The sequence below is a fragment of the Spinacia oleracea genome, chromosome 3 (assembly GCF_020520425.1).
Source record: "Spinacia oleracea cultivar Varoflay chromosome 3, BTI_SOV_V1, whole genome shotgun sequence".
In the NCBI taxonomy this organism is placed as follows: Eukaryota; Viridiplantae; Streptophyta; class Magnoliopsida; order Caryophyllales; family Amaranthaceae; genus Spinacia; species Spinacia oleracea.
Window position 1 is genome coordinate 106,398,022 of NC_079489.1, and position 22,172 is coordinate 106,420,193.

Genomic DNA, 22,172 nt, shown 5'->3' on the forward strand with positions numbered 1-22,172 from the left:
TAGCTCGCCCACGGTAGCACACAACCGCCAGGATGTGCCCGCCCATCACGAGGACCTCATCGCCAAAGAATTCCCTTGCCTATGAGCACAAGCAGCCCGCCCCGCCACAGAGAATCTGCAGTCGCCCATTAGAACCTCGTTGCCCAACAGTCTAGCTAGTTGGCGGGGACATTTCTCGCCCAGCAAGCCACGCCCGCAACATTGCTCGCCAAGCAAGGCAACATACACACATACTCGCCCAAGAATAGTGCACCCGCAAGGACCGTCTAGGCCTAACCAAGTCAATTGCAAGACAACATATGCAATTCCATCAAACTCTCGAATCCTCAAAGTCAAATTTGCAAATTTGGCATGGGGGAAGTTTTTAGCCCCCATGTCCAAGAAAGGAACACTAAAATATCCTCTTCTATGTGAAAACTGCAAAAATACCTTCGATAACAACCCAAGATGGGCTTCTAAGTTAATCTTGAGGCCAATCTCAAGCTTCCATAGGCCCATAGAATATACCTATTAATTTTTTAAAAAAAATGGTTGAAGAATATAGAAGTAACAAGTAGCACTACTGAAAATGAAGGAGCACGCGGATGAGCGTTGTCAAAGATACAAAGCAAAATTCAACAAAATTGGTCTGCCACTAATTCCAAGAGTCATTACAAATCCTCTCGAAAGTTTAATCAATGCCAGTGACGAAAGTAGGTGTGTATAAGGTTGGAGTAATATCGAAATAGAAAAAGAATGCAAAATGAAATAGAACCCAAGGACATGAATTTAACATAGAAAACATATATAGATGCTCGTAATTTAAGTAAGCATAGAATATAATAATATTAATTTAATTTGTGAAGAAATTAATAATAATTCCTAAGAAAATGCATGTTTATACGAAAATCGAAAACATCAAACTCGGAGCAAATAAACACTAAGCTCAGGACCCCCAGTTCCATCAGGATTCATCATATAGAAAGCCTCAGAATCCTTGGAACCAACAATCCTCTCAAACTTAGCCCTCATATACATAAGCTCTCCCTCCGCCTTCACCCTTCCACCACTCTCATCACTATCACCATCATCATCATCATCCTCGCTTCCACCTGGTAAAACACCAGCACCCATCGTAATAGGCCCCACAGATCGAAGTACCCGCCATTCATGGGCCCCACACTCTCTCCTCATTGCATACCCACACTTCTTACCATTACAATATGCCCTCCAAAGAGGCTCTTCTACTAACTTGACCCCTTTCTTATCCCACTTCTTATCACACTCCAAAGCTACTCTTACCAAACCAGAAGCCATTTCCCTTACAAGAACACTTGTCGGTGTTGAAAGTTCGATAAGAAAAGCCGGTATAGTCTTGGAATTATCCTGGAACACAATATGAACATGACCGCGCCGGTAACCAAACAGTGTACCGACTACCTTACAACCAAGCGATACATTATCTTCTTCTGATGACCTAATGCTCCTAGTGAAAAATGAAGTCAACTTTGAGACACACATTTTCTTCTTCTTCTTAGTTTTCTTAGGATCAACTAAGACACAAGATTTAATATCAACATCTGTAAAGCTATTATGAGTATCTTCAAGATCAGGAAGACTCGACGAGGAATGAAGAATGTGTTGTTGATCATCATTAAGAAGATCTTCAGGCTTCTTTCTCCAGTTGAAGTATTTTCTAGAGAAAGACAAGGATGTTTCTTGAGGAGATTTTGCCGCCATTATTGTCTTCATCCTTTTCTTGAGGAGAAAGAATTTGGAGATTTTGTTGGTGTTTCTTGGCTTGTTTTTATAAATATCAAAATATAAGAAAAATGAAAGGAAGGTGACCAGCCCCCACCTAACAGGAGATACAACACCAGACTAACAGTGGACTTTGTAGCTCAATATTCCACACAGAAAATGAAACAGAGTAGAAAATCAATCCCCTCGCCTCATTTATACGGACTAATCAGTACTCCCTCCATCCCGGAATACTCGACCCGGTTTGACCGGCATAGAGTTTAAGGGACTTGAATTGACTTATTTAATTTAATAGGTAGTAGTTGATAGTGGAGTATTATTTTAATGTAGTTAGTGGGAGGTGGGTTAAGAGGTGGGGTTGGGGGAGAGTAGGGGTTGAATTTTTAATTATTTTTTGTATGAAGTAGGGGGTAGGTGGGTTAATAGGGGTGGAGTGAGAAATAATATAATATTGTTAGAATATTTCCATTTTTAAAAACAGGTCAAGTATTAAGGGACGGCCCGATAAGGAAAACAGGTCAAGTATTCCGGGACAGAGAGAGTACCATTTTTTTTATTTTTTTTCCGAATGACTGACTAGGGGAATACAAATTAAGGGGACGGGTACTCGAACTTGAGCCCTATCATACACATATTCTAAGCGTTAGTTTTATATAATGTTAATTAATACTTTCTCTGTTTACTTTAAAAAGAAATAAACCTTTTTTAAACGATCATATTTTAAAAAGAAATACACTTTTCTTTTTTGATATATTTTGGTCCCCACTTTCAATTATATTAATATTTCTCTTTTTCTTACTCACATCATCATTTTCCTCTAATAAATATTTCACTCACTACCCTACTTTAATCTTATTTTAAGATATTCAACTCACTTTACTAAAACTATGTGACTGTCAAAGTGTATCTCTTTTTAAGATCGGGAGGAGTATAAATAAATAATGATTTTATAACTCTCATCGAAACTAAAATAATAAAAAAAATAATAAAAAATAAAAAACAGAGTAAAAAAAATTGAAAAAGGAAAATGGAGTAAAGTTGAAGGAGACAAAGCAACTGTAACATTTGGTTATATTTCGGTATTAGGGACCCAACAAAGAAAAAAGTGTAATGTTCCTAATTCATAAATACAGTACCAGAGTACAATAAGATAGTAGTAGCTGTTAATAACTTTATTTCATTGATATCTGCCAAAAAAAAGTCGTAAAAAGAAACATCTTTGAACTTTTGTCTATGACTAAGATCTAAAATGTCAGTCAAGTTAGGTATATAAATAACCAAACATCTTGAGTAATATTTTTTATACGGAATATTTTTCTAATAAAAGATTACTGGAAACCTTGAACATAAAGATAAAGTTGAGCATAGTCGAGATGAATCTGGTTTAATATCATAAAGTTCGCAAGTTGCGACAACATTTAGTTGTCACAATCTTACGTGTCGCAGTTTAATTGGTACATATAGGCGCCACATAGGCTATGTGTCATCAGAATTATTTTACTATCAATTCAATATTTTTACTATGAAAATATGTAAATAAGGTAAACGATATAAATAAGGAAACAAATTAGAATATTAAGATTTTCCTACCTTTTATGAAACATGTATAATATATTATATAAGTTAAATATATTAGTTTTCAATTTAAATCATGACAACATAAGCATGTCATGTCATCGTTGTGACACGACTTAAAGGTCGCATGTTGCGACCTTTATCATTTTCGAATATCATAATCATTATAGTTCCTAATTAAGTTTAAGGTTGAGTCAATGGATCAGGTTCGAGTAGTTTACCAGTCGGCTAATCCAACTCAATTCACTACTGTTGTGGGGTTTTTCCGATCCGCTGATGACAAGGAGGTTTTCGGTAGATCACGACACGATCTCAGCTCCGACCCGTAAAACAAGAATATTTCTCTCGGAATATTCCCTCCGATGTTTAAGTAAGTATGGGTTTTTAGAAGGAGAAAATAGAGAGAAGGCAGAGCATATAATATTTGTGGTTGTTGTGTATTGAATGTCCTTGTCCTTGGGATTTGGTGCTTTATATAGTACTAGGTTTTCAAGGAATGACCTAGAATTCTCCCCATATGATTGGTTGAGCTTGGAGGAGGGGACATGTGTCCCTCTCTTTGTGCAGTCATATTGATAAGAGCCATAAATGGACTTTTTGAGCCTTTGTGTGAAGTAGGAGAGTCCAAAAGGGCTGATCTCAGTCTTGCTGATTAGGGGAATAATTTATCCACATGTAGTGCCACGATTAGGGTAGAGAGAGGACACGTAGTCTACTCTTTTTGGTCTATGGACTGCTTACGGGGCATAGATAGTGCCGCGTGTCGCCATCTTATTGGTACAGGTTGGCACGGTAATTTTGCCCACAACATTTGCCACTCAAGGAGGGTATTTCTAGAAACAACCTTTCAGATGTGCCTACTTGACTCTTGATGCTCAAATGACACTTGTGGACTTTTTGGGAGATGGTGACAAGTGTCACGAATCTCGTTTTTTCCCCTCTATAAATAAGGGGTAACTCCTCATTTTTCACTTTCACTTTTGTTTTTACAAAGCTCAGACATAGGCGTTTTCCGGCGAGAGTAAACACCAGTAGACGATTTCCGGCCACCGTGTTGTTCAACCAGTTCTTCACAAGCTTCAACGTGTTATTCGCCAACTCTTCCTGTTCTTCAGCCAAACTCATCCAATTTTACTTCAGATTCGTTAAAAGGTTAGTGATTCTACTCGTCGTATATGTTTTCTTTGACTTATTGATTTTTGTTTAAGTACTTTGAGTATGGTTAATGGGCGGCAGTCTAGCGTTAGATGTGCGTTGGTTAGGCTTTTAGCGCTGTGCGGCTGATTATTGGCAGAGCACATACTCGTTCGTCCTTTTTCCTTATTCTCGACCTTCCTTAAGCCGTATTCTATTAAACTATGCAGGCGGCATGGCGAGAACCAAACAGACGGCAGATCCGACTCGCTTACGCTTACGGGACGAGGCTGCGGGGCCTCCTGAGAGAAACTCTTCCACAGAGCCAACTCCAGAAGATGATTATGCCGACCTCTTCCAGGAGATTGACGAGTATGTCGGTCATGGAGCAGAAGAAACGACCAGTTCTTTTGAACGCATAAGGGTGGACGAGGCTGGCGCGAGAGGAAGCGCCGACCAAAACTAAGGCACCGGCTATGCCGGGTGGTAGGGAAGAAGCCCATGCACCTTCTCCCTTCGGAAATTCATCCAGATCAAGGATGGATGAATTGGCTGGACAAGAATGGGGCCGACCTTAGAGACGGCCTGTGCGTCGGCCAGGGGTATGAAATGAGAGTGTCGGCCGACCTAGAATCCACCGCGAGCCTCCTGGCTGATGGAGAGTTCCCCGTCTATGCCGCCGCCATTAAACTGGGCATGAGGTTCCCTCCGCACCCATTCGTCGTGGAGGTTCTTGATGGGTTAAGCATTGGCGTGGCCCAGTTGACCCCGAATTCTTGGGCCGATGTTTTCGGCTATATTGCCAAGTGTGCGCTGAAGAACGTTCAACCATCTTTTAATGCATTTCTATACTTGATCTCTACTTCTCGGTCTCCTAATGCCGCCAAGGGTTGGTTCACTCTGAGCAGCCGTGGAACTTATCAGGCGGTGGTGGGTAAACTCTCCAAGTGGCATATGTGGCGGAAGAGGTGGGTCGTCTTCCACACAGATGACAGGGATATGTATTATAGGATGGGCCGTTGGAGCGAGGCGGCCAACTATATGGATAGTGACGAGGCACTCCCTCCTCTGACGGCCGCAGAGTGGGACCAAATTAACGTCCTTTTCAAGACGGATACATACCAACTCAAAGCTGACAAGTCTTTTCATGTGCCGGCTCAATGGCTGCCGCACATAAGCCAATTTCGAAATGAGGCGTTTTTAGCTGCCGTTGGCCTAGGGTATTCCATGACTAGAGGTGGCGTCTTTAGATCATAGGCCAAGAAATTTAGTTTGTTTTTTCTGCAATTTTTATATCTTTCCTTTTTTTTTTAATCACGATTCATGCTTGTTTATGCAGAAGAAGGTATGAGCCAACTGAAGGATGTCGACGTTGGCAAAGGGGACATTGAAGTGGTTTTAATAAATTTGCTTGGAAAAAGTTGTACAATAGAGATTCAAGTAATAACTAAAATAAAATTAAAATTATATAGTTAATTATAAAAGTAGACCCATTTAACTATCAAATTAGTTTGATAAATTAATTTTCTATTAAAATACAAACTAGCTATTCAGTTAATTAGCTTAAAATCTGATGTGTTATTTGTCATAACGAGTGATTGCCTTGCCACTAGGATTGCTCTAACACTAGTAACTACTGTAATACTACCAAAAAAGGCCCACCAAGAAGAAGCATGAAAAACTAATGCACGTATACCCATAATGACAAACCTAATAATTCCATTTACAATGTCTACTCTTTTTCCTTGTTTTCCTCATCATTTTCCCCTTGTGTTATTATTAACTTGATCCAACTAAATCATGCTCTTTATTTGCTCTTCTTTCAACCACAAACTATATCTTCTCTCTCCTAGGTCGGCGTTTCTTAATGCTTTTAAGTTTTAACAAAAGCCTCATGCCTTTTCAAACACCAAAAGAATTCGACTCCTTTTATCATCATAAAGTTTTGGTCTTAAAGTTATTAACCATATTCTTAGTGTAAAGAGATTCCTATTAGTATACTTATTATGACCGGCAATTCATTTAGTTACACGGAAAATTGCAGAAACGTTAGCATACTGTATAGGTAGGTATATCCGAGCATACGTCGACATATAAGACCAATATATACAAGCATGCGTCGACAGAAATAGGAACATAACGAATAACAATGAAAAGAAACATTCATTTAGTTCAATTCAGCTCCTTCCATTCAATTCAGTGTAAAAAAAGGGCATTATATTCATCTTTTTTAATGAACTTATTTTATTATTATAATATTAATATTAATTATATTGTAATGTTCATATTTATTTACTATTAAAATTATTACTATTACTATCTATACCAATTGTTTGTTTATTCAGTGGTTATTGGGGCTGAACTTGGTAGGAAGAACCCGTGTTCGATCCCCCGCAACAACAATTAGGAGGAGACTGGAAACTAACCACCCAAAACTCGCCCGAAAACCCTAAGGGTGAATCCGGTGCTAACACCAAGAAAAAAACTATTACTTATGTATTATTATTATTATCATTTTACTATTATTTATTATTTACTATTTATTCAGTTCCATTCAGTTCAGCTCCAAAGAGGCCCTTAACCTCCCAAGGGATGAACAAAATAATAAATTAACAAAATAAAAGTAAATTTAGTAGTAAACAACAGTGATGCGTAAGAAAAACAAATTAATGGGGCCAGAGCAAGTTCACAGACGACCTAACTATAGAGTATAGACCAAGAGAACCAACCAACCAGTAACCACTACAAAATATGTTGCTTTTTAAGCACTTCTGGTTGAACCCACTTACCGTTGAGGTGCATATTAGAAGACCACAGCAAACCTAATTGTAGTTTGAAAAAATAAAGATGACATAACATGAATCAAAGAAAGAAAACGACATTCAAAACTCACACATCAACTCTAAATGGATATCGGAATTTCTCAGAAACATTATTAATAGCCATCGGAGGAAGTGCTCCGTCATGCTCAGCTAGCAAGATAAATTATCATTGACCACAATGACAAACTAATTCTTTTACCACACAAGTCTAAGAGATAAATTAAAATAACAGTTATACTACTAATCCCCCTTTGCGAACAACTTGATTTCTTCGTACATCTAGCATCTAGCTATCCATAATTCAGAGGGAAGGAAACATTTGAATGAGTTCAAAAACTACCATAGTTATAATGCAGAAAAGGCCTCCTTGCATCACTTGGACTCCCATAATGGGGTCCTCTTGGGCTAAATTGTTCTCTTGGATGATAGCTATACTGATTATGAGGCACTAGTGGACTTAATCCAAGACCAAAATGATAAGACAGGGCTGGGGCTGGGGCTGGGGCTGGGGCTGGGGCTTCTGTGTGATTCCTCGACCCATACACACCATGGAAACTCCCATGACTCCATCTATTGTCTGACTGGTTCCAACCATACTCAGGTTCTGGAACTACAGGTGCCATCCACTTCTTGTGATCTGCATTCTCCGGTATAGGGCCATTAATTCCAAGGAAATCTACACTCATTTTCTTTTTGGATTTTTTTACATCGATATAAAGGTCATTTCTTGCATCAACATTCTCAGTTTCTTCATCACCAAATATTGCAATACCTGAAGGCTCGTCCTCTTCTTCTGAATCTGATTTAAAACCGTTGCAAGGAGCATAAAAGAAACTTCACTACATACAATATTCTTTGGATAAATCAACAATGAGAAAGTTTGATTAAATTAAAATTAGACAAATATAACTGTTTACCTAAGTACCCCAGTGGATATCCTAGTTCGCGCATCCTATTCAGCCATGGAGGTGGATCAAGCTCCTGTAACACATTAAAAAAAATACAGAATTCCTTATTAGCTTCAAGAATACATAATCAGTTATCAAAATATCCTTTACACATAGAATTATAGAAAAGGTCTTCTATGAGCAATTACGTAGCTCATTCCTAGGCCAATAGATCAAAAAAAAAAAACCAGTGAAAGGGTGAGCTCTCACCCCTAAACCCAGCAACTTCCTCGTTTCAGTTGAAAGAGCACCCGGTTTTAGCCCATCAAACTTGCCACCTGGAGATTCCTGGTAATACCGAGCTTGGGCACGGGGACGGCCATTTTGGTTCTTTTTGCTTAAAAATTGTTTGCGAGCGCTATTCACAACAGCATTATCACGAGGCTTTTGACACTCAGTGAGTGGATGATTATATGAACCACAATTGAAGCAACGAGGAGCTTCACGCATATCTACAATGCTGAAAACAAAATGTTCTTGTAACAATGGTAGATTGTCACCAATTTTCAATACTCCAAAACTCCCAAACTGATGTTCTAGTCAGTTGTCATATTCAAGCTAACAAAGTTTCTACTACTATTTTGTCAAAAAAAATGAAAAATCATAAAAAGAACCATATATTAAAAGTCTCAGATCTAAATTCAGTTGGCATTGTAAAGATCTGTACTCAAAATCTGTTTGGGAAAACTTTGGTAGAAACTGCATTTCAATGATATTAAAGGTCCACTAGGGCAGTCCTAAACTATACAAATGATCACATTCTTAGGCCAATAGAATTATAGAAACATCGACCACACCGGTAAACTATAATAGTATAATACTTTTGGAATCTAGTACTAGAAGGCTATTCCCTCCTTCCCTTAAAGATTGCCCCAATTTCCTTTCTGGTTTATCCTTATAAGTTAGCCCCATAGCATAAATGGCTATAAGGAACCACACATTTACTCTCACAAACACTACTCAACCCAACCAAAACTTAGAAAAGAAACATTTCTCCTGTGGGAAGAATCTTTAAGGGGAGAGGGAGTATAACCCAGGAGAATGCAGCATCAGTTCTGGAGTGATTTGCCAATTGTCAGACATGCAAAGCTGTTTTCAAAAGAAAATAGGCTCAAACTAGAAAGGTTATGATAGCTGTTTTAAGGACTGCAACAAGAATATGGTCATTGCACAGCCAGCAATTGTTTGGTTTACAGAACTTGTAGGATAGTTGCAATTGCACATCATAGTTTCAAGCCTAGACATTGTAATTTTCTCTTGATGGGGAAATTTCAATTATCAACTATGGTGAAACCGGGCTCAGTATTAAGGTAACATGAGAGGAGTAAGGCCCAGTGTCAAGAGAAACGTTCCGAAACACAGGGGGAGTCCAACCAATTCGCTTAACCTTGTGAACCAGCTCAACAAGCAAATCATTGAAGGGAAAAGGAGAGAGAAAGCATCAAAAATTGAGTTTCCTCCTTCCTTTTATTCATTATTTCGTTCCGGGCGTACCAGATTCATTTTGGGTAGCATTCTGCATTTTCCGCTCATGTACCACGAACCATATCGTACCACGAATCATACCTTGGGAGTTACGACTGCAACCCCTACCCACAAAAGAAATGTATCTCTTCAAGTGAAATTAATTAACCAAATTTTACTGAAATAGGTGGTGGCCCAATGGTAATGTTGTATGTAATGATCTGATGGAGCCCTTAGAATACAATGTGCTAAATTGAATCTTAGTGTCAGCATTACCTCTCCTATCTCAAACAAATTATCTGCCTTCACACCACTGTTTACAGCGTTTTTATTATGGGTTGTGTGGGTTTATAGGTGGTGGCTTCCACTAATGCAGGCAACACAGCATTACATCCTATTACATACTTCAGACCTACATAATCAGGCCTCACATAATTTTTACCTTTCTTCAATATTCCCCTCATCAGATGCCAAGCCAACAGCATATCTTCGATCGTACAATGGCGAGCAATCATTATTCAGAGATAATGACTCTTTACGTTGCCTTTTATGGACATGACCATCCATCGAAAAGGACTAACATTCAAAAGAAAATATAGGTTAGAAATAAACCTTATATAAACAGTAAATTGAAGTGAATGCCGCTAATTTTACTTTAAAAAAAAGGACGCCAATATTTCTTGTGCAAGATTGGACCGTTCGTGTCTGCCTACTAAAGGCTAACGGCTGCTAGATACTTCCACAGAACGTAGGGGTATTTTTTTTGATATTTCATTTTATTAATCAAGGAAGTACGTACGGAGTTGCACAGGAAATTTAAGTAGATTTGAAAATTGATGACATGTGGTCGTCTCGTCACTCAATCTCCAAGTTCGCAAGTAATACTGACCAGAAAAACAACCAAATAAAAATGCAAAACATCAAGGGGGCGTTTGTTTTCGGGGTTTCAAGAAAGGGAAAGGCAATCAACTACCTTAATTCCCTTCCTTGTTTTTTATTAGGGAAATTCAATCATTCCCTTTAGCCTTTCCATTCCCCCACTTCCTCTACCATGATTCTCCACCCTCACCCAAGGAATCATCCTAAACCCCAAACTCTTCTTCACCCAACCAACTTAACTAACAATTACACTACAACATAACAAAACACCGGGCATAAATGCTACCAATCATAATCACTCCGATCACAGGAACGACCGCGACCACAGCTAGTCAGACTACTCAGACCACCGGCACAGCGCTCCGACCACGGCAGACTCCCCAAAATACCTAACCACCACCACCAAAGGTACACCAACCACCTTTGCGGCCAACCACCACAAAAATCCACCCACCCACACCGAAAACTTTACCCAATTACCTTGAAACCACCCAACCACCTCTATGAACCTCAACCCACCACCGAAAACCTATACCACACACCACAAAACTACCTTCCCACCACCCACACCCACCCTATCCACCACGCATTACCACCCAACCCACTGAAATTCACCCTAACCACTTCAAAAACAAACCCTATCCTCCCTAAAACCAACCCCAGTTATCAAGAAAATTCACCAAACAACTAGATCTAAAAGAGATGTAAATGAAGGGGAAGAGAGAGAGAGAGGAAAGAGAGGTGAGGTTCAGCGACGGTGGAAGGGGAAGAGGGCAGCGAGCCCCCGGCGGAAGTAAAGGAAAGTGGCAATGGCGGAAGAGAGGGGAGTGGCAATGAGGTGGTTGTAGATTGAATGGTGTTGCCGTGTTGGACCTGTTGGTACTTGGCTATTTTTGCTTTGGCATGAATGGCAAGAGTTTAGAAATCCTACACCAAAACGCTTGGGTTTAAGCTGCTTGGGTGAGACGAAGAACATACCACAGCCAAAGACTTCTCTGAACCAACACGTAATGCAGGAAAGTAAGTTTCTTCACCAGACTCTAAAAAATATGTTGGATCCTGAAATTAGCAAAAATTCAAGCGGTTTGTGTTAGATGACAAGTAAAAGTAAACCCCCAAAGTAAATGAATCAACGTGAAAATTTCGAACACAGACAAAGATCACCTCAGCTGACAATAAATGCTGAGTGTGCCACTCAGACCACTGATGTAGGAATTCCTCAAGCTTTCTTTTGCTGTGGCTGCGAGAAAATATACCAAAGTTTAAAAGAAAAAGATTGTCAGAAGTAAAAAAACATTCTAGAAAATGCAGAAATTAATACCAACCTCGGTAAAGAACTATAAACTACACGAACTGAGGACTCTTTGTTACTGCATTCATCTTCAGGTCTTTTAGAACCTATTAATGGAGACAAACCCACATTAAGCATCAAATACACTATGATATTGCAATGAGACCCATGATCAATATCAACCAACAAACTAGTAATAAAGAAGATAAAACGCTGGTCCGAAAACATTTCCGAGCATGAACCTCACAGATTCACATTAACACAAACTTTGTTTTCTCTGCTGAGAACATTGAGCAATGTAATAAGAATTGTTGATTATAAAAAAATATAAAAATAAAGTGAGATAGTTCCAGGAGACAATCAGACCTTGCTGATTCATAAAAGAGTTTAAATAGGTCCAAGTATTTCAAATTATAATACCGGATATACTTACCACTGATCTTGTCAGTGCCATGTTCTTCATTCTGGCCAACCAGGGAACCATTTCCACCATTATTGTCAGGTTGAATAACATTCCCCTTTAAAAAGTGACTAACTGACAGCGTTTCAACCACTTCAATGCTCTGCATTGGTGGCTGCAAAGTTACATCTTTTCTGAGGTCTTTAACCACAGTTTGAGTCCCATTAGATACTTCCTTCATCTGTCCTAAATCTTCCATGCTAAATATGCCACTTTCAATATTATTGACAGCTGTTGAAAGTCTATCGTCATTATTTTTGTCATCAGAATTATAATTCAAACTTTTTATTTCATCTGATTCTCTTGAAGTATATCGTTGAGGGACCTCCTTCCCAACCATGCTTTGTGGATCAACCTTTTTTCTTGAAATGTAGCTTTACCAAAAGCAGTAGTCAAATTACTTATCTGCACATACATCACTTCAATCCATAAGAAATCAACCTTGTGCACTATAAATGATAAGAGAAATAGAAAAATCAACCATTAATCAGGAAATTGTACAACATAACATGCCTCTTCTGTCACAAATAAGTACTCCCTCCGCCCCTTTTTAATCTTTACGTTTGATATCATACATGCGAATTAACAATAATTAATGTGGATAAAGATTCTTTATTTTTACTTAAACAATACAAATTACGTTTATTGAAAATGTTTTCATTTTTATCCAAAATCTGACAATGGGAAAGTGAAAAGGATTTAATGTCTCAATGGGAAAATGTGAGAGATTTAATGTCCCAAATTTGATTAATTAAAATAATCACTTGGCACGATTTTTGACAGAATATTAGAATCATTTATGTTCTATTATTAATGGAAATATTTCAAACGTAAATATTAAAAAGGGGCGAACAAAGTACGTAAAGAATTTCCTTTTTTGCACGACGCAAAAATATATGGTACATTTTCTTCTTTTGGTAAATTCTTCTTGTGTTCAATCATGGCATGTTCACACTACTTTATTTCTTCTTCTTTATAAATTATAAGCACACCAAGTAGAATTATTTAATTATTCTGGGACGGATAGAGTGATATCATTCTTGATGCGGATATAGACTAGGGTAGCTTGGTAAGTTTGCAAGCATTATAGAAAATACATGACAACTTAGATTTTAAGGGGCCATTAATGGTACTCATGGGCAATGGATGGACGTAGGAAGCAAAGCAGCAACCCGTTATGGTAACAGGTTATTTGCTCGCACACAAATACTTACCGCATGCATGGTAGGCGGTCATAAATGGTGTCAATGACTCAATAGAAATGAATTTGTAGGTAAATTTATAAGAAAAACTGGTATCCATTCCCATGGTAATTCTAGTTCACTCAAAATCATCTATTTCTTCATAAAATTTCATTACTATCCATTACCATTTGGAGAGTGGTATTGGTTATTAATGCAAATTATGAAGAAAAACACCAAATTTGATATGAGGTTTCATTACCATGAACATTATGATGTTATTTTTCTTCCTAAATTTCACTTATATTTGTTCCAAATCCCACCATTTATTACCAGCTAGCGAAAGGGCCATTATTGTTTGGAGTCTTTGGACTTGTTTAAATAGCTTTTTTAATTAGCGTCTTGGCTAGCATGTTTTTGATTTTTGGAGTTCACTTGAAGTCGGTTTTTCCGGTCTAAGCCTACGATAGATTTTTAAGAGCTTAAGCAATTAGCTTCATAGTCCTATCTTTATTAGGTTTCTTGCCCATATAGCGAGGATTCTAGTGTTGCTATTATTAATGAAGATTGATTAGAGTTTTGGAGTGTCTTTGTTAAAAACTATCTTAGCGTGTTACGTGTGAGATTTATTTTTGCTTGAGGGTAAAATTTTCTTTAATCGGGTTAAATTAATCATATCAAATAAGAAAGGGTGGAGAGAAAGAGAGGAAATGGAAGGGAACAAGCTCCCTTCTTTGGATAAAATGTCGGGGGAAGAAAAGGGAGGGAGAAGGAGGGATCAACTTTCTCGCCCTATATAATAAATACCAACCCACCAAAATTGGAAAGATTTGGAGGGAAAATGAAGCACACATTCTTCCTCCGTTTCTTTCCCCTCCCCTTCCTTCTCTTTCCTACCCTTCCCTTCCCTTCCATTCTATTTTATTATCCAAACACACCGTTAGAGAAATAATAATCAGATTTCTATCCTTGTGTATATTAGCGCACTAATATCCATATCAGCTCTGCTCAAGAATCAATACTAAATTCGCACATTCAAGAACTTTTAATTTTTGTTAATCTTCTATTCTTTTCTGCTTCTGGTACACTATAAAAGTCTATACATGCAGGTGGTTCCAGAAAAACCTTTTTCAAAGTGACATGTGACAAAAATCACCCAAAGGATATAACAGAGCTATTTATATAACACTATGGCATGCTCAGTTTGGAAATAAAGGTGGGATTCTTCCCAAACAGTTGAAGTGTAAGCACTTGTCCAGAGACAAAGTAAGAGGTAAAGTGGACACAATCACGTTATAAGTTTAAGTCCTCCGCTTCTCAGTTCAATGTTAATCTAGCCTCTCGTATCATCCGCTTGGGATAGGTAATGCATGTTAAACAAATAGGGATTAACCTATTGCCATCAATCAAAATACTTCAGTTCGAGGGTATAATCAAAATATTTGACTAGAATCAATTACAAAGGGCATTAGATTGGATTCCTAATTCCAATAAACAAGGCACGTGAAGAGTAGGACATGCATTGTCCCAGGTAAAACACCATAAATAAACTAAGATGATTTTCTACTTATATTAATATACATAATCTGGCTTATATGTACACAAGTAGAATTTTTTTGTCAAACTACCAGTATCCTTAAACTAAAAAGAAAACCAAATCCAATAGTTTAAAACAGGCAACAATTGCTAATAGTTCAGCTTTATGAAATTATATCCGAGCTTCCGCCTATCTTTCTATTCAGTAAAATCCAATCTTATATCATAAAGATCCAAGAAACTCAAAACTCCAAAGAACTTTCAAATCCGGTTGTTCCCGAAACTCCCCGTCCCTTACTTTGAAATCCCTAAACAATCAACAATAAACACTACACCACTTTCTGCATACATTCATCCCAAACGGCAAAGTCGTAGTTTCTCCATACAATCAAACATGCAGATCAACTAGAACACAATCTGCTACTTCATCTAAACCCTCTCCAAACAGACAACATAGATCACTTTAAACTACCTAATAAACAAAACCCTACTCAATTGTTGTGAAATGTAGTCTTCAATGTATTTATTAGTAAAGTTATGTGTGGGAGTTTGTTCCACATAAAAGGAATATCATAAGTTGATGTCTTTATATTACCTATTGTGCTTTGGATATTGAATTGGAATGAGCCTACACAAATGGGCCAAGTGTGATTTGGGCTTGGGTCCTGATTTCATTAATTCACAAGCAATTGCATTTCTCATAGAAGTAGTTACCAAAAATCCTAATGATTTTCAATGCTGAAAATGAGAGTGGTAATCCAAAGACATTTCGAGAAGCAATGGCTTCTAGAAATTCAACTTTTTGGAAAGAGGCAATAGATGATGAGATGGATTCTCTAATGGCTAACAAAATTTGGGTCTTGGCCTCCTGGTTCCAAAACTATTGGATCTAAATGATTTTTAGGGTAAACAAGAATGTGGATGATGAATCGATTAAAATTTTAAAAGCTAGGCTTAACTGCTTGAGGATTAAGGGTTTAGTCAAGTGAAGGAGTATATTATTTTGATACATATGCTCATGTGGCTAGGAAAGCATACATTAGAGTTTTGATAGCTATAGCTTCATTGAATGATTTCCATGTGCACCAAATGGATGTTAAAATTGTTTTCCTAAATGTTTATTTAAATGAAGAGGTGTACATGAAGCAACCTGAATGTTTTTTCCTTCCTAGTTATGAACATAAAGTTTGTAAGCTTAATCAAATCATTGTATGGTTTAAAGCAAGCTCCAAAGCAATGACATGAGAAATTTGATTTTGATATTTTATCTCATAGTTTTGTTCATAGTTCTGCTGATAGGTGAATATATTCTAAGTTTACAAAAGACTATGATGTCACTTTATGCCTTTATGTTGATGATATGTTTGAAAGATACATATGTATTTGCTCCAAGTATGCATTTAATGTATTTAAAAACGAAGTCTAATAAATGCGGTTCAGATTAATTAACGAGTTAATTAATCAGTGAGATCAAATGATCGGAATGCCTAGCCAGAAGCTGCTTCAGATCAAGTGGAATTGATATTAATATTAATAACAGAGCTTACTCTTGACTGGATCCGTCGGGTCACACAAATAGTATGTGAACGGACCAAGTGCTTAGGTGAATAGATTATATTCAGTAAATACTCTAATAGATGATTATTCGGAAATGATGGATGTGGCTTCAGTGGGAGCTAAACAAATCATCAAAAGAAAAGTCGAAAATATTGTCAGAATCGGAGATATTGCCAGAAACGGAAATATGGTTCAAATCATATTATCGGAACTAGAAATATTACCGAAAAACGGAAATATTGTCAGAAATGGAAATATTGTCGGAATAAGAAATTTTATCGAAAACGGAAATATTTTTCGAATAGAAAATATTGTCGGAATCGGAAACATGAAGCTCGACCCGTGAGCCGGAAGCACTAGCCAAAGGTCGTGTGCATCGCAGCTCATGGACAAGGCAAGCCCACGAGCTTGCCGCAAGGCCAGGCCCATGGGCAAGCCACGAGCAGCAGGCCAACGCGCGCGAGCAACACGCAAGCCTAGCGCACATGGGCTTGCCCATGTACGTTACTTGGGTGCCACGGTAACTTGCGTGGCAACTAACTTGGATCACAAGGGCTAGCCGGTCGATTGGTGCATTGGGTTTGTGCATGTTTCCAAAACTTCCTAAACCTAATTAATTAAGGTTTTGTGATCCTAGGGTTTTCGTATTTGCTATAAATATAGGCCTATAGCCATAATATTTATCAGGTAAGTTTTCAGTATTTGCCTATCACCTAAAAAGTGAGATCCCGAATAACATCTGTACTATACATTGAGATTCCAAGCTAATCGAATTAAGGTGGATCCAATCCAAACATATTGTGGACTACTACGAAGAGGCGACATTTGGAGTCCTAATCTCGTTCTTGTTCGGTTCAGGAGCAGCTAGGAAAGGCAGGCATCATAAAGTTTGTTCCCAATAATTATGTTAATTGATTATGTGAATTTTATATGTTTCCTGCCACTCTCGATTTTATTGTTCATTACATAACAATGTTAATTTTTGGAAAGAACATGATATGCATAAATGAAACCAAGGCTTACGTAAGTTCTTGTTTCAAGATGAAGGACTTAAATGGTTGATACTATTTTGGTTATCAAAGTGAGAAGAAATAGTGGGGATATTCTTTGAGTCAGTCTAATTATGTTAAGATATTTGATCATTTGAACTTCAAAGAAGCTAATACTCCATATGATACATCACGAGTAAGCTTAATGTGAACAGTTGAAGAGTTGTAGCTCTACAGAGTATGCTAGTGTAATAGGTAGTTTGATGTATGCTACTCATTGTACTAGACCTCATATTGCCTTTGCAGTGTGCAAGCTTTCAAGGTTTACTAGCAATCCTAGTACGGAACATTGACAAGCAATTGGTAGAGTTTTGGGTTATTTGAAAAGAACTAAATGTTATGCTTTACACTGTGGAAATCTTAGTTGTACTTAAGGGATATATAGGTGCTAGTTGAATATCTAGTGAAGGAGATAATAAATCCACAAGTAGTTGGATTTTTATGCTCGGTGGTGGTGTTGTTTCTTGGACCTCAAAGAAACAAACATGTATTACTCATTCCATCATGGAAGCTGAATTTTTGGCTTTAGGGGCAACAGACAAAGAGGCAAAATGGTTAAGAAATATTGTATTGGATATAAAGTTGTGGCCACAACATATGCCAACTATTTATCAATTTCTTTCCATTGCGATAGTGGGGCAACTTTGTCTAGAGCTTATAATACTCCCTCCCTCCCAAATTAGTTGTTAGACTTACCTTTGCACAAAGTTTTAGGTGATAAGTGGTTGTTTGGTCATGAATTGTTATTTTATTGAAAAAGCAGATGTGATAGGAGGGGTGTGGGAACAAAAAAAATATATAATAATTTTGGGGTCATTCCTAATATAGAAGTGTAACAACCAATCTGGGACGGAAGAAAAAAGAAAGTGTAACAACTAATCTGGGACGGATGGAGTAAGATTTATAATGGTAAGTTTAGACACATCAGTTTGAGACATGCATATGTGAGAAAGCTAATATCCGACGGGATTATAACTTTAATCTATGTAAGGTCTTGTAACAACGTGGTAGATCCTTTTAGGGAAATGTTTATGGAACAAGCCGAGAAATGAGCTTGAGACCTACTTCATCTGTTCTTTTTTAAATGACACGATTATTTAGGCACGTTTGCCAATGCATGATTTCAAACATTAATATCTTCCATTATGGATAAGAAAAAATTATAAAAAGATGATATTTAAAAATTATTTATTGGGACGGAATCTAATAAGACCCAACACGACTATGTTTTTTCTTATGTATAAATCACAAAAGGAAGTCAAGGGAGCTTGTGTAAATAATGTCAAAAACTCAATTGTGTCATGTAATTAAGAACGGATGAAGTATTTAATTAGTCAGCAACAATGGAATAACAAATTGTTAACTGACAAATTGTTCAATGTGGTAATAACAAATTGTTCAATGTGGTAACCATAGTTAAAAGGTTCAATGTGGTAATAACAAATTGTTAACCCACTAGATCACACTAGTGTATCAATTATTCTAGTGTATATTTTTTGGGTAAGTTATATACTCTTAGTAAAATTCTAGTGGCAAAAAACTTTCACCTATAGACATAAGAAGTGGTGCCACTTCTAACAAAAGTTTTGGGTCAAACTTTTGCAAATATTTATGAAATACGTGGAGCACATGGCCATAATAGTGTTACCTTGTTTGTGAACATGACTAAGAATAATTGTAAGTGCGGTTTTCCCGATTCTAGCATTTGGAATTTTGGCTTTGAGTTGCAATTGATTTTGTCAAGGAACCGAGGAACTAGGTGAAAGTTCAAAATTGAAAGATAAGTGGAGTTTGTCCGCACATATAAAGAATATCAAAAGTTTGATGTCTGTATGATATTGAATTGTAATGAGTCTACACAAATGGGCCAAGTGTGATTTAGGCTTGAATGTGCTTGTAGTTGGATTGTTAATATGGTTTTATTAACAATCAAAGACTAGCACTTTGCACAAGGGCGAGTTAATTAAAGAGAAAAAACATACTTCGTATTTAGGTGATAATATCAGAAGATTAACGTAATTACTTTTTTGATCTTCCTTCGGAAAATATTCTCTAATAAAAAACAGTGTTAATCATGTTCATGGAGAAGTGGTGATTTTCTGTTAATCCGTTCTACGATTGGGGAATCCTGGGGTACATTAGCATGCTAATTCCATCCACAATTTAATGGGAGCTAATGGACGGAAATCAACTCAGTCGTGGTCTAGTTTCAGTAATTTTAATTATTGTAAGATGTGGCATAGTATTTAACAATTGTTACCCCAAAATCGAACCTTCATAATTAGAGCTTCATCATCTTTCCCTAATTTCCAAAAACACAATCACAAAGCCAATCTTATTTTTCTCACATTTAGAACAATTAACAAGTAAAATCTCTCAATTAAACTGGTAAATTCAGTAAAAACACAGCAAATAATTAGAATGAACGAAACTACGCAGAAAAAGTTACAAAAAAAATCACCACAAATCTGCTGAAGTAATCCTTTTAGAGAATGGTGAAACAAAAATTAAGCTAAAGTAGAAGCAATTAGCAAACAGAAGTAGTGGAAAGGAGTAAATTAAGCATAGGACTAACCCGCGGGAGTGAAGGAAGTTGAGGCGTGAAGGAAGAAGAGGGAGAAATAATTGAAAGGGTTCACCCGCCCTTGAAAATTTTCAGAAATCAGTTGAAAGGGTGGGAGATTCCAAGGAAGACGAAGAGATTCGATGTATTTATGGGTAAAGTGAAATCATCATGTTACGTGCTCCTTGAGTTACTCTCTGAATATTTTAATATTTTAAGGATAATTTTGGTGTAAGGCCGCTTTCAGGTTTCACAAATTCTTATTGTAAGGGTTGTACAATAATTATTGTACACCGGAGTAAAAGTTAACTCAAGATGCTTAAAAGTTATGCTTATATATGTAAAAGTTATCTAATTTTTAGTGATAAATTTTTTCATTTTAATAAAACTTATTTCTTCAAAATCACTAAGAATGTATAAAATTAATCATTTAATCCTTTAAAATGTTTATCTATTAACTTTTTTTTACTAATGTAATAGTTAATCAAAATTAGGTTAAAGTTACAAAAAAATGGCTTAAAGTTATCTTGGTGTACAATAAATTTATTGTACACCTTGTGCGCGCAAGACCTTTTGTTCAGGTTTAATAAGATAAACACAAATTCTTATTTACAAGGGGTGTACAATAAATATTATACACCAAAGTAAAAGTTGACTCAAAATACATAAAAGTTACCCTTATATGTAAAAGTTATCTATTTTATATTTTTAAACTTTTCTTATTTTAATAACAAAATTTCTTCAAAATCATTAATAATGTATAAAAATTAATCATTTAATCTTTTAAAAAGTTAATTTATCAATTTATTTTTCATAATATAAAAGTTAACCAAAACATAGTAAAAGTTACAAAAAAACTAGGTAAAAGTTACTTTGGTGTACGATAAATTTATTGTACACCTTGTGCGCGCAAGACCTTTTGTAAGATAAAATAACGCCCAGTAAGATAAGATAAGTTCAGGGTCAATAAGATAAGATAAGATAAGTTCAGGGCCAATAAAATAAGATAAGATAAAATAAGGAAAGGTAAATATTACATAAGGTCATTCTATAAGATAAGATAAGATAAGATAAGATAAGATAAGGGTTAATAAGTTCAGATAAGATAAAATACGATAAATTCAGGGCCAATAATATAAGATAAGATAAGATAAGTGAAATTCAGGTGAAAAGAACACTATCTTACTGGAAAGACCATTTTTATTGCATAATTAATTGGTTTCATTGCTTAGCTAATTAGTTCCGTTATTTAACTAATTGGTTCCAGTGATTAACTAATTAGTTTCAGTGTTTAACTAATTAATTTCACTGCTTAACTAATATGAAACCAAGACAGTCTTTTGTGCAAGACCGTCTTATATAAAAGTTTGTAATATTTTAATACGAGTATGAGTCACAATTTTTACTTTTGGTATGTCATTGTTCTAATTTCCAATTGTATAACTCTTAAATGAACCTGGTCCACACAAAATTACCGTGGATCAAGCCCAAAAAAGGAAGCCTTTCTCACTTTCATTTTCATATCACATGTGTGAGGTATATGATTTCATCAAAGCCTCCTGATCTTTCATGACTTCACCCTTCTGCGATTTCGATCTATTCACGACCTTATGAGATTTTGATCTCCTGACACCTACCTTGCTTCTGCAATTTCTCTACAAGAACTAAAGGAGGCGATACCATTGGAGCTCGAAGAGACCTATGTAGTCCATTCATTCAGATGTACAGAAGCAAATTTCAGGACGATTTTCATTTTAAATTTTCTTACTTTATGAATTCTTTTTAGTTAAATTCCCTAATTTCAATTCAAATTCAAGCGCCAATTGTTGATTTAATGTATTTTGTGTTTATATTTTTTTTAGTTTTATTTTAGTTGATTTTAATAGTTTTTTTGAATTTTTTGTTTGAATTCGAGTTTTCAGGCCAAGATTTAGGGTTTGATTTAATGATTTGTAAAATCAGTGTTTAGATGTA

At 36.5% G+C, this 22,172-nt stretch overlaps 2 protein-coding genes across 2 annotated transcripts; both read right to left on the minus strand.

Annotated features, from left to right (window-relative positions):
- Positions 1 to 800: 800 nt before the first annotated feature.
- Positions 801 to 1,905, minus strand: LOC110785230 (protein MIZU-KUSSEI 1). The gene has a single exon (XM_021989671.2). It carries the CDS (start codon positions 1,729 to 1,731, stop codon positions 898 to 900), a length of 834 nt encoding a protein of 277 aa, XP_021845363.2. The 5' UTR covers positions 1,732 to 1,905; the 3' UTR covers positions 801 to 897.
- Positions 1,906 to 7,360: 5,455 nt separating this feature from the next.
- LOC110785234 (uncharacterized) lies at positions 7,361 to 20,369 on the minus strand. The gene is made up of 9 exons (XM_021989677.2): positions 20,211 to 20,369; positions 12,286 to 12,717; positions 11,887 to 11,959; positions 11,726 to 11,801; positions 11,540 to 11,620; positions 10,125 to 10,258; positions 8,429 to 8,678; positions 8,189 to 8,252; positions 7,361 to 8,070 (listed from the first exon to the last, which is right to left on the minus strand). The coding sequence occupies exons 2-9, from the start codon at positions 12,650 to 12,652 to the stop codon at positions 7,601 to 7,603; spliced, it is 1,515 nt and encodes a 504-aa protein (XP_021845369.2). The 5' UTR covers positions 12,653 to 12,717; positions 20,211 to 20,369; the 3' UTR covers positions 7,361 to 7,600.
- Between the last annotated feature and the right edge of the window lie 1,803 nt (positions 20,370 to 22,172).